Source organism: Gavialis gangeticus, unplaced genomic scaffold, assembly GCF_001723915.1.
Source record: "Gavialis gangeticus isolate Ggan-Ray unplaced genomic scaffold, GavGan_comp1, whole genome shotgun sequence".
NCBI lineage: Eukaryota > Metazoa > Chordata > Crocodylia > Gavialidae > Gavialis > Gavialis gangeticus.
In genome coordinates this window covers 46,072,806-46,086,776 of record NW_017729006.1, presented here as the reverse complement: position 1 = coordinate 46,086,776, position 13,971 = coordinate 46,072,806, and the positions used below count along the sequence as shown (strand labels likewise).

The following is a 13,971-nucleotide window of genomic DNA, read 5'->3' as shown; positions in this document are numbered from 1 at the left end:
ATTGATGAGTCATTAGGCCGCACACTGTTTTCCACTTTAACTTCCTATGGGTACTAGTGCCCCCTTGCCCCTCACCTGGTTAACTGGTTCAGATTTTCAAGACTATTAGAAGAGGAACATTTCAGCCATTCTAGAGTCTGTTCTGGGGCATTTGGACTTCTTCATCAGCTCGCTCAAAGTCCAAGCTACTATCTCAGCCTACCTTTCTCTGGTTGAGGTTTGACATTTTCTCACCTGTAGTAGTGTTGGACTGAACCCTGCAGACTCATTGTATCCAACTGCTGTAATCCTCACTCAGGAATCATCAGGGGTCATAGAAATGATCTTCCAACTGGTCGATACTCAAAGAGCACGTTTTGTACAAGTCACAACAGACTTCCTGAACAAAATCCCAGACATTAGTTATCTCCCTCATAAGGTCATACTTGCTACCACAGATGTTACCAACCCATATACTAGCATCCCTTGCTATAAAGTTATCACAGCCTGCCTGAAATGTATCCAAAGCCACAGATGACAGTTTTCCAACCACAGCATTTTGCATGATTACTCCATTTCATCTTCACCCACAACAATTTTTACCTTCAGTGGCTGACACTTCTGCTAAACCATGGGCATGGCACTGGGCACAAGGATAGCTCTCCAGTATGCCAGGATCTCCATGAATCGCCTTGAAGACTAGAAAAATGCACTGTCAGACCTGCATTATGTCTATGATACATGGATAACATTTTCACCATCTGGACTGAACAGTGGGCTTCACTTTTCAATTTCTACCATAACTTCAGCAACCACTACCCTTTTATTAAATCCTTTTGGAAGTGTGCTTACACTAACATCAACTTGCCAGATAACACAATCCACATCCAAAATGGCATCCTACAAAGAACTGCATACTATAGTATCCTCTTTTTGCGTAGCAAAAATGTGCAATGCAGCAGGAGACTGAGGTGACCGAGAAGCTGAAACCTTTAGTCCATTTCAGAGGACTGAGTATTCCCACCATAATATAGCACTTCCAGCTGCCACTTGGTTGTGCTGAGTACCTTGTTGATGACAGCTCTAACTCAGTTGGCAGTACAACTTAGCACATTAGTTTTTGTAACTCCTCCCTGAGATTGAGTGCTCTTTTTAGCATGATAATACTTGAGCACGAAGGTATTTGAAGTACACATATGGTCTCAAGAAAAATTTTCTGAAAATTCGTAACCTAATTGCAAGGGGTTTGTGTACATTAGGAGTCAGAAATCCATGAGTAATGCAGGTGTCTACACCAGAGAACTTCAGCGGCTGCTAGATTGATAGGTAGTTTTCCTTAAACATTCTTGACTAGAAATTCTTCATCCATTCATTACTCCGGCCTTAATCTAATCTCTTGTGAAATTATAATTTTGTCCATTTTGTAGTCATCCATAGAGCTTCTAGATAGGCAAAATTGTATTTCTAATGTAAAAAAAAAAAAGAAAATGTTTTAGTAATGTAGTCCCTCCCTTCTCCTCACCTTCTGTTTTTCTTCCTCTCTCCTGTTTAGCCTGCCTTGTATATCTAGAAAAAGCAAAATGGAAAATGCTTAAAAATTCTTTGTATGTCACTTCTAGATGTTATGCAAAATAATTAGCTGAAAAAGATCCATCCGTTACAGCCTCTCTTATCAGACCTTGTTTTATCCAACTCCCTCCCTTTCCCTGACCCATACCCAAATTGGCATATCCATCAGCATGTATCACATGTAATGTGAAACTACCTGCTTATTCCAAGTCCTTTTAATAGTTATTTTCACACTCCAGTTTCAGCAGACCAAACAGATCTCTGTAGGGCCATCATTTACCTTACTTGAAAGAGCAATTTTTTTCATTCTTAAATATCACAAAAAAAAAAAGCCAGCACCCTAGAAATGAGGGAGAGAAGACAGTAGCTTCAATCAAGTGAGCTACAGCTTATATTACCTAAGCCAGGGATAGGCAACCGCTGGCACAGGAGCTAGAGCATGGTAAGCGAGGGCACATGCACCTTGGGGCAGACAGCAAGGAAACAGTCCAGGCTATGCTGCCACAACAAGAATTGGGCCCCTTGCAGCTCCCCTGCCATCCACCCCTGGCATGCCAACATCTTGCAAGTTGAGGTTGTGGGTATTTCTGGCACTGTACCCAAAAACATTGAAATTTTTTATCTAAGCCATTCCATACTTTCCAGCACTAAAACTTATTTATTGCTTTTTAGGACTGTTTCAAAACCAGAGAGATTTAGTGGGGACAACATAATCTATAAGCCTCCAGGGGTAAGTTCATTATTTATCTTGTTTTTGTGTCTTAAATGCCAACTGATGGAGATTTGTTTTTAAATCATATAATATGTTGTTGGATATCAAGTTCTTAATTTTTGTTTCAGTGCTAACCTTTGTCTAGGAGATGCATGGGCAGGTGGTGCAGTATCCGTTTGGATGGAGGCTGGGAGACTAAGTGGCTTTAAATCTAACTATATGTTTTAATCATTATTTTAAGCTCACACAGGTTTGGTCTGCCTTTCTAATTAGGGTTAATTGTCAGGGTTACCCTCAACACACCCCCACCACCAGCACCATCATTGCTCTGCGCCAACAGGCTCTGTCCTTGTTGCAGCATGGGCCCAGTCTGGCCCCATAGCAGCTGTACAGGCTGTGCTCTGCTCATGGGCGATTGGTGCCTCCCGAGTCTGGTGGGAGGCATGAGATCGCTAGTGGAGGGAGGGGTGTACCCAGCCGCCAGTTGCTAACTGGGAGTGGGGGCTGTCACCCAGCCACTGATCACCAAGCCAGCGGCGAAACCAGAAGTGCACTTCTGGTGGCACTTCCAGTTTGATGGCTGCTGCTTCCAGGGGTTGCATGTGCACCCCCTACGCATCACCAATGGCTCTGCTGCCAGTCTGGGGCTGTGCTCTGTGCCTCAAGCTGTAGTGTGGACAGAGCTTGCTGGCACAGCCCAAGGGTAAGGGTGGGGAGGGTGAGGAGCAGTTGGGGGAGCAGAGGCTGCATGGTGGGATGGAGGGGGGAAGAGGCTGCAAGGGGAGATGATGACGTGCAAAGGAGGTGGGGGGCAAGCAGCAGCTGTGGCTACAGCCCTGACCACAAGTAGGGGCTGGAGCCCAAGCCACAGCAGCTGCCTGACCCCCACTGCTGTTGTACTCAATTCTAAGACAAGGGTCCCCCCCACCCCATGTTAAGGTGTGGGGGGAGGGGGCATCTTAGAATTGTGTAAATATAGTAGCTTCTTTTTTTCCTAAGAAAGTGATGGGCGTCTTAAGTGTTTAATCTATTTCTCTTCTTCATGTCCTGTCAAAATCTTGAGATACTGTATTGCAGACTTCTTTGCCTATGGGTTCTTCAGTAAATCTTTATTATTATTAAAACAAATTGTTTACCTTCCTCCCTCCCTTTTGTCTTGCATCTGTTCAGTGTTTTACATATAGGTGTCTACAGTAGCATAATGAGAAGTGGGGGGCTCAGGCCCCAGTCTGGGGTGCAGGAATAGCTGCGGCTGGCCCAGCCCCTGCCACCATTGTTGCTGCTCAAGGTGCATACCTTGGCAGCTGTAACTTTGAGTGCTTAGTAAATGATCACTTCTGAAAACCAATCACTAAAGTTGTCTCATATTGCCATTCATAATAATGAAATATATATGGCATTTATTTGCCAAAAAAGTCCACCACACCAAATATGAAACTTTAAATAAATAAAATCCTTCATGAAAAATCTTAACAGGGGCTTCTGGCTATAATCTGCAATGGTAACAAATTAACAAATGTAAGGAAAGGTTGTATGTTGGGGGTGGTTCTTCTGTTTTTTCAAGGGGGAGATGTTTTCCAAGACTTTAGTAGATTTGATTGAAGTTATTTAGTTTTGAATCAAAGAGCCCTATAATCATTCCTTCAGCTTAATTTTTTTTTTTTACTTCCCTGGCACCAACCACAAGGATTTTCAGCAGAAGTCCTTATACTTTTCTTTGGAATTCAAATATTGACATAATATAGAAGACAATTTCACAGTTTTAACCATCTTGCTCGGTCAGTGCAAATTTAATCACCTTTAAGAAGCCAGTTTTGAGCTGTCCTTTTAATTTTTTTTTATGAGTTTTCATAAACACCAATTTTTAGGCACTTAACCTGTGTGCAGTTGACCACTTAGTCTTTCAGAGACCAAGTTAACTATTATAAGTCAATTAACTTTTGAAATAGAAATAGAAATTAGTTTTTCTACTTACCCTTTTTGATTGAACTGTAATGACTTATTTTGAATTGTAAAATGAATTTGTATGTATATGGGACAATGGGGGTGGGGGGAAATCTGTTTCAACTTACGGCCATAAATCTATATAATCTTACCTCTTAATTGTTTGCAGTTCTTTCTTGCAGCTATGTTCTCTTTCACCACTTTAGCAATATGTACTTCATCTTATTATTTTAAAGTAAGAGTGATCAAAACTTGTTTTTAAACAGGAAAATGCTCCAGATATGGTATACTTAGGTTCTCTGACCAATTTTGATTTGGTTTATGCATGGACACAAGACAAATGTGTGCCACTTGTTCGAGAAATTACATTTGAGAATGGAGAGGTAAGAACTTCTTGTTTCTTCTACCTTTCTACTTTTTCATGCAACTTTTAGTCTCTTCTTTCAGAAACAAACTTTCTTTTTCTCTACCACCCCCACATCCCTAAATCTGATTTTCATCCTGTCAGTAAACCTTCTGCATTGGAAACCTTCCTGCATCAGTTAAAATTATTTCATGCAAAAAGCATTTCATTTCTTTATTTCTTAACCCTTGGATCAGACTTGGGTTAAAAAATGGGCAAACTGGGAGCAGATTAGTGGTAAAGTTATAGATATTATAAGTAAGTGTGGGGCCCATGTTGACAGTGTCCAGGAGATGTGTAGGTGTATGAAAGATGGTTGTAGGCATAGGATTTCAGCTCTGGGCATGTCACTTAAATTTATACCCCTAAGTTTACCCATCTTAAAAAAGATAAGAGACCTTGAAAATTTTGTTTCCTACTCAGAGTGAAAAATACTAGGCACATATGTTCGTTTCAGTTTAAAGGAAAATCAGTCATACACTGTAGTTACTTGTAATATATAGTTGATTGGCTTTCCATTTAATAAAAATATAATATTTGTCTAATATTGTTAATATAGTAAAAATATATATTTAAAATATTAAATATTAAAATAAGTATTTGACCTGCAATACGGGTGGATACATTTCACAAAAAATATTACACAAATTCTATAAAATTATATATTAAGCGAATTCTATTAAGCAAATCCAGCACTATTTTCCATGTCAGTCTTGCTTTTAGTTTTGTCCTTCTTTACATTCTTGCTTTGCATCAGATTTTTTTCTTCCCTTTTCTAATAGTAAATCAACCAGCATCTTTTCCTGGGTTGCTTTCAGGATCTGTTCCTCTTTTCCCTGATTCCTTTACATCTGAAGAGTCACTCATTTATTCTCACAATTAGGCTTTTTAGGTTTCCTCTGCTGTACATATCTTTTGTGAATCATCAAAATAGCCAACTATTTTTATTATCTAGACTGGGGTGAAAGAAGAAACAAGACAACAACTATTCTTTTTTGAATAGCCCATGTTAAGTGTAACCTTCTAGACAACAGATGGAGGAACTTCTGTAAAGCATAGTTTAAATTCTTCATTTGCATTTCAATATGAAAAAGATGCCAGGTTATTAGCATTTTTAGAAGTGCATGATAGATTTTTAGTGTACTTTTCCCACAGTGAAATCAGATTCTGACCCTTAGAAACCAAGGTTCATGACTGTAAGCTTGTATCAAAATATGCCTCAGTTTTTCTAGTTTCTCTTGCTACTTTCTACTTTGGTTTACTTAAGCAGATTCTTAAGTCATTCCAAATTGGCATTTTGCTTAGCAACAATTGTTTAAAAAACTCAGTGCTGCCAACAGCCAAACAATTTTAAACATGCCAGAATTCTGATACTTTTGCCTGGTTGTAATTATGTAAGTAAAAAAAAAAGTATAATGTTTATTATATTTGAAGCAAAAATATGAAACATTATCTATATTTAGGCTATATTTTTCTACTTTTCTAAATATTATGTATAACATGAAGCACATAAGAGTTTTTTCAATAAAACAGTAAAAAAAAATTAAATTATAATTTAGAGACAGAATTAAAACACTGAAAAAAGGAAACCAGAGAAATAAATTTATTGGATCTGTTTTGTACATAAACTAGCCACACAAGTGGGAATTGAGAACAAACTTAATCAGTGCGCTGTTAGACATCATGGAGTGGTTAAATTCTAAGAAGTTCTTTGTATTATGAAGGAATCTGCAAATCTGAAAGTTTCCTTATATTGAAATGGAAAAACACTCTTGAGATCAGTAAAATATCTGAAAAATAATTGTTTTCAGTGCAATTGCTGTTTAAACAATCTGTGGAGAGAACAGGTAAACTTGTAACACCCAAAATACTGAGTTACATGAAAGTTAGCAATGTACTGTGTTTACTCAAATCCAAGATGAGGTTTCCCCCCATTCAGCATGGGGAGAATGCCCTTCATGTTGAATTTGAGTATAAGGTGAAAGGTGGGAGCAGGCAGCTGCTGCAGCTCTTGACTCGGAGGCCCGACTGGGGCTGGAGTCAGGCCTGCTGCAGCCTCCCCCTCCCCCTGCACACTTGCCCACCTTTTACTCTCAGGCTGGCTCTGGCTCTGGCTCCGGCTCTGGCTCCATTACATGGAACACATAAAAACTCTATCCCCATGCTTGGCCAGTTGGCAGCGGCACAGCTTTAGCCTCAGGTTGTTGCTGTGTGGCCAGGCAGGGGCTGTGCTAGTATGTGCTCTGTGCCCTAGGAGAGCATGGAGTCTCAGCTGTGTCTGACACTAAGGAAAGTGTGGCTGTGGGGGCAAGCAGTGGGGTTGCAGGCATCGCAGCAGGGGTGGACAGGTTGCTCAGGGATGAACTGAGGGGAGGGGGGGAGCAGAAGGTAAATTGTAAGCCTAATAGGGGTACTACAGTGAATTGCCAGGCATTTTTTGTTACGACTGAAAGATCAGTATTTGCAGAGCAATGTTTGAATTGTAGATGATGCCGCAGTATTATATCTGATATATGCCATTCTGTATGAAACAGATGGAATAATTATTGCATTGTTTCTTAGATGCAAGAAATTAAATTTACTATATTTACTTGAATATAAGAATGTCCACTAATACTTAGATTCTGCATATAGAAAATGTATAAATTTGTTATAATTTTCCAGATATAGAATTTAATTATCAGAGGTTTGCCTTGATTTTGTTCCACTCCCACTGCTACAGCAGGGAAAATAAATCTGGGGGTGTCAGGTGGGCCCTCTGCCTCCCCCCCAAACCTCTCTCTTCTGTCGTCCCTTCCCCTCACCCCCACTCTCTCTGAGCACATAGAAGTGAGGGGCAAATCTGAAAACACTGACTTTGAAATAAACACATAGGCAAATTACTATGAGTATCCATAGGCTTAGTTTATCCAGAATTAATTCATTTGACCAGTTTTGAAACTGATGCAAGTTTTAAAGCAGGTACTCTCCATAAACACACTATTAAGCAGTACTTTGGCCCCTACTTATGTATAGTATAAACATGCATGATGTTAGTCCAAAGCCAAAAGGCTCATGATTTATCATATAGTTCATTGGGCTGGGCCCCAGCAGAGTCAATAGTGTTTCAAGTCACGGTGACCCCAGAGCTCAGCACTGCTCTCTGTATGTGTGTGTGTACACTCCAAATACCCTCCCACAAAGGACCCATGTCCTAATTAGCCCTCCCCCTGCCCCATACACACACTCATGCCTGGAACTGGTTGTTCTTGTCAACGAGTCCTGGTTTCCTCCAAAAATGTATGTGCAGGTGAGGCCAGTGTGTCCTAGTCTGACTCCACCTCATGGAGGATGGGGCCACACTAATTGTATGCAACATGCTGAGACAGGAGGTGACAGGGATTCTGGATGAACTGTTTGGGGCCCTGTTCGGTCTTAAATATCTTCACCATACATTTAAAGGTGGTGAAGAAGCAGGAATCATTGGAAATGGGAAAGAAAGGTGCAACTCAGCTGTGGGAGTGAAGAAGTAGTTGAAATGTATGCAATGTAGTGGCTCCCCATGGCTTGAAAAAGTATCAGTGCTTAGCGCTGCCATATAACTTATACAGATGGGTTGTACTAACTGATCTTTGTCGTAGGTTCCCTTCAGAATCTTGGCCTTTTGGCTAGGATCAGGCATTTTTGGCACCAAGGGGAAGGTGTCGGGGCCAGCTCTGGCCCTCCAGGTGTTGGTTTGGTATTGTAGTACCTCTAGGCCCAGTGCCAGTTCCCTCCTGGGGGAGCAACTCCCCACCTTTTTTAAGGGTCACAAAAAAAAAAGGTTCCCATCAGTATGTTTGTCCAATATGGGTAATATGTTTTATAGATGTGCACACTGTTGACTGCTTTTAATCAACCTTATACTCGGTTTCCATTACTGAGTACATGCTGCTTTTGGCAACAGTTTGATGATAGACAATGAGTTTTCCTTGTATACAAATGTAAGACAAGGGGCTATTTCCCCCATAATGATTGCAGGTGGGAGAGAACCTGGTCTTCTATTTGAATAAATATGATACAGTGCCATTAATATGTTAATCGCACCATAAATTAAACATACACCACGTAACCAGCCAGAAAAATGTTCCACTATAATATAGGACATCTTTGTGGTTGGTTTATATAGTACCTTAAGTAAACATGTGGCATACATTGTGTTCCAGACCCTGTTGCCAACAATCTTGTGATTGGTGACATCAGCTGTGGACAGCCCCAAGTCTGAAACCAGTCCAGGGGCTGATGGGGACAATCATTTGATTGTCAGCAACAGTCCCAGTCAGCCCTGGGTCTGGAACCAGACCTGGCACTGGTACAGATCCTGAAGAGCAGAACAGAACAGACCTGTTCTGACAGTCACCTGATTGTTGGGACAGCCCTGGGTTTGGAATCAGACCTGGGGCTTTTGGGCCATTTGGGACAATAAGTTGGTTGCAGGCACCAGTTCCAGACATAACCCAAGCCGCATTCCTGGTGACAGCAGGGGGCCTCGCCCAGGGCAGAGCTGTGTCCCACTCTCTGCATGCCCCTGCCTGTAGAACTGGCACCCATCACGAAGGAGTGCAGGGAGCAGAGTGTGGCTCTGCCCAGGTCCCAACCCTGCACTGTCACCATGTCATGATCCTGGCCTCACCCCGTCCACCTGTCCCACTCACAAATGCCACTCTCCGTGTGCCTGCAGCCCCATCCTATCCACCCAGCTAAGCTTGGGACAGAGCCATGTAGGGTGTTTTGGTGAGCTGGGAGGATGCTGACCCAGCCCGCAATAGCTCACCAAAACTCTCTGTGGCTCTCCAGCCCAAATAATTGCCCACCCCTGGTCTATCGGGTATAACTATGTAGAATGGGATGATGAATCTTGGGAAATGTTCTCTAACAAGGAAATCTAGACAAGTGAAAGTTTCCTAAAAAGCTACTGGAAGCCTCATTGATCAAGTCATGTAAGATGAATAAATAACTGGACAATGTACTATAAATTAGTCTTACTATACTGCTTTGAAAATGTAATTTTGTAAGCACAGATTATGTTATTGCAATTTTGGACAGAGAGAGATTATTTTCCTATCTCTAAATGCAAGGAACAGTAAGCTAGATAAGTTTTGTACGATCTAGCAATTTCTGGAAGCAAGTGCTTCACCATCAGATAAACAGGAAGAGTTCACAAAGAAGTCTTGTCTGAAAACTATCTGTGTCTCATCAAAATAGTTAAGTTAGTCCCAGGCTATATGGGAGGCTTGAAAGATCAGTATCTTGAAATGCCTCCAAAAGTTGACCACTAGTAAAATATTACTGTCTAGTTTACATACTAAGAAATATGTCATACTTAAGTATCCTGGTACCCATTTTATCCTGAGCAGCTAATCAGAGTTATGGGGTTTGTAGGCTATTCTAGTTAGGAGAAGTTGGTTATTGAATCAGATATTTCTTATTTGCAGGGAATAAAGAAATCCTGATTTCATGAACACAGGAAGAATTGAACACTCCAATTACTTTTTTATTGCTTATAAATACCAACTTTTTTTTTTAGCTAGTTTCCAACTTAAGCACATGTACTCCATTTGATTTGGGGGGGGGGTAAGGAGTGGCATGGGAGGGCAGAGGGTGAGGAGGGAGGGAGGTAAAACATAAGCATCAAGAAGCTCACCCTAAGTTTTAGCAATCCTATTCCTTCAACTGGCTTAAACTAAGAAACTCAGTGCAGTTAAAAAAAATATATATTAGAACTGCTTAAGGGTTTGCTGGGCTGGCAGGAAATCACATGGCTTTCTCTATGCAGGAATTAACAGAAGAAGGCTTGCCTTTTCTCATACTTTTCCACATGAAAGATGACTTGGAGAGTTTAGAAAGATTCCAGCAGGAAGTTGCGCGACAACTAATAAGTGAAAAGGGTAAGTATTATTGCCTTGTCTTGTCACTTTTATTGGGTTATTAACATTTTATTCATTAAAGTTCAGCAGATGTGATAAGTAGGCAAAACTATGCATTGTATGTGAGAAAATACAGTATATTTAAAAAATCAGCCCCCCAAAATTCACATACAATGCAGACTTCAAAATCAGCCCCCCAAAATTTGGTGCGTTTTTTTTTAAGCACTTCTGGAGACGCTATGCATGGCATGCAGCTGCCAAGGTGGCTACTGTTTGTGTCTGCTCAGCAAACTGATGGGCTAAAGTCCTATATGTAACCCTTGCAGAACCATAGCTATTGAGTGAGCCCAAAACAGCAAGTGAGCTGTCGATAGTAATTCAATGAGGATTGTGATGTGGAAACAGCACTTTATTTACAGGAACTTTATATAAAGAAGTATGTACAATAAAGAAGGAATAGTCTTGCCACGGCCCCTTTGTAAGGGTCTGGGGCTTAACTTTGTGTGACTTTAGAGGTAAGTCCTCCTGGCAGCATAGAAAGTCCAGGAAATGTGGCATCACAGGGGGACAGTGTGCAACACCTGGAAGTTCCTGATGCCGCACTACCTAGATAGTCTGTTTCCAGGAGGTTTACTGTGTCACATAGTCAGCCATGAAACTGGGAAAATCTTTTTTCTATATTCTGTTTTCCAAAATCAAGTTGTACATTTTATCTGGGGGCATTTTACATGCTAGATCATACAACATTCTAAGTTTAAAGCTCTTCAAAGCAAACATCACAGATGTTTCTATATAGGTCTCAGCATAATGAGGCCCTGAGCCTTGCCATCTCTTTTGAGCACAACAGAAATAAGCATATAAAATAGTAAGAGCAGTTACTTTGGAAAATAACATTTTATGTAAGAATTAATATAGTTCAGATTTGTAGGTTATAAAAACTAAGGGTCACATCCTAAACACTGAAATGCAGTCCTATTCTATACTGCTTTAGCTGCTGAAAAACAATTACTTCTGTAACATGCCTTCATTGCTTAATCTTAGCCTTGTGACTAAATCAGAAGTGGTGAAGGGAGCCTACCCACAATTTGTCTTAATTGCTTTTCAGAAACTTGAGTACAGAGGAAAAGGATTCCATTAAGTACTACTCAAAAGTATGGACAAATGTGTTTTTAGCTACTTTAAAAGGAGAGGGGGAGCTGTCACTTGGAAGTGCAGCATCTGTTACAATTTAACTGTTACCTCTGCACAATCTTATATGCTACAAACAGACCTCATATCTGTCATGGGACAAACCATTTTATCCTGTGACAAAGTGTAATCATTCTGATGTCCATGTCCATTTTCCTGGGTTAAATCCTAAAAAGGTTCATGGCATAAGAAGTACTAGCAATTTATCCCAGGACATTGCAAAGTACATATGTATGGTTATCCTGGGATTGTATCATTGAATCAATGACAGAAAAACAGTAGTGTATTTGGCTGCTCACTATATCCTGATTAAAAAGGTAATATATATGTATGTCAATCCTGGAATATTTCTGTTTCTGGATAAACACAGGCACAACTTTTGTCCAAGGACAAATGCAACATCTTTTCCTAGCCATAGTGATATGAGTTAATCACTATAATTTTAAACCTAAATGAACCAGGGTTAAAGTTGGAAAGGGTTTGCTATAGTTATATTTCTATCAAAGCATGCAGGTATAAAGTAACGTTGCAACAAATTATATTGGTATCATTTGAAATCAGTGCAGTTTATAACCATAGATTATCTAAACCATAGATAATCTGTATGTCTGTAACCATAGATACCTAAAATGTACACCTGGTCATTAGGGTTTTGCTTAATAAAATCAGCTGCATATTACCATCAACAGCTAAAGGCCAAAAGCATTGTACTGGAGGCATTTTCCACTGCTTATTAGAACCATGCTTAATAGAATCAACATCAGCGTGTGAAACTGCACTCTTTGTGTACAAGTTTATTTTCTGCCAATTATTGGAATTGAGTCCACATGCATGCATGTGTGCTACACTGCCTGGTTGCTGTGCAGTGGCTGGTGACTACCAAGCATGTGGGATCATGGCATCTGCATGGGCTTTTCACTTTGATGTTTATTAGAATCGCTGTTTTTTTAGAATTAGAAGTGCTCTACCGAGTATGAGTTTTGTAAATAGTGTATGGCATAATGGGTAAAACAGGATGTTGGTTTTTAATCTAGATGATAGTATAGCCAAAACTATTCAGGAAACATTGTGATTTTTTTAAAAATGTTTGCCTCCCTAAATTCATTCCCCTCTTCACGGTTGGCTCTAATATTAAACAATGTTTGTTTTTATTAAGTTTTCCAAAACCTTTAACATTTCTACAGTCAAAAATTGAATTAAATTTGATGTATATGTTCACTTCAAGGTACAATAAATTTTCTACATGCTGACTGTGACAAATTCAGACACCCACTTCTACATATTCAGAAGACTCCAGCAGACTGTCCTGTTGTTGCTATTGACAGTTTTAGGCACATGTATGTCTTTCCAGACTTCAATGACTTGTCGTGAGTATATGTTTTCTTTCTTTTGCATATTATGCCTCGTTGGGAAAAACAAAAATAAAGTGTTTAAATACTGGAAGTAACATATGACAAGGAATGAGGGAATTATTTTGAGATAGGTGTGACAAGGAGTGAGCTGAATTTGAGATGAGTATGATACAAGGTTAGAACTTTTAGTTGGACTATCTGTCCACAGAACTACATCATGGTGGTTTATAGCACATTACTTTTGGCTCTGGTTAAACTACTTCCAGGTCAGGAGACCATAAACTGAGTATATGTCATAAACAGGGATCCGGGTTTTCTGTTTGCTATGGAAAAATGTGTGTATTATTCTTTAAAAGAGAAAATCATGGATTTTCCCCTTTAAAGGAGAAAAACACAGGAAACTGCCAATTTCACCTTGCAGGCTGGCAGTCTTCCAGCCTGCAAGGGACTGCTTAGGGCTGTGGGGGAGCAGAGAAGGGCGATTGGAGGCAGGGGCCACCACATGCATGTACTGACGCGCACACACATTCCCAGCATACAGCCAGGCAGGTTGGTGGGAGCAGCCCTGGCAGCTGGATACAGGTAAGTCAATGGGGTGGGGGGTTGGAGGATCAGGACTTGGGGACTTTTTGGGTGGCTGTATGGCAAGGGGTAATAGACAGTGCACACTTCTTGCTTTCTCTGTTCTTTTTCAACAATTCACTCAAGGCAGAAAACTGGCTCATAATTCAAGGCCTACAGTTGAAGCTGAAAAGCTGGATAGGTACATTCCCTTTATGTTTTTTCTTTCTTTTTTGTGTATTAAAAGAAAAAGATTTATCAATTTATTGTAGTCTCCCTCTCTATACAACTTAGTCTCCCCCATGTGGTGACAATCTTTGTAGCCCTCTCACACTTCTCTTCCCCTCCCCCCCCCCAATCTATTCCTACTCTTTAACT

At 40.3% G+C, this 13,971-nt stretch overlaps 1 protein-coding gene across 1 annotated transcript in view; it reads left to right on the top strand.

The window, feature by feature from the left end:
* The window catches only part of ERP44 (endoplasmic reticulum protein 44), a 115,505-nt gene that overhangs the window by 88,603 nt on the left and 12,931 nt on the right, over positions 1-13,971 (top strand). The window contains exons 8-11 of the mRNA XM_019509162.1: positions 2,221-2,278; positions 4,471-4,587; positions 10,402-10,513; positions 12,906-13,047. Of these exons, the coding sequence (XP_019364707.1) occupies positions 2,221-2,278; positions 4,471-4,587; positions 10,402-10,513; positions 12,906-13,047 (429 nt within the window). The remainder of the gene's footprint in view (positions 1-2,220; positions 2,279-4,470; positions 4,588-10,401; positions 10,514-12,905; positions 13,048-13,971) is intronic.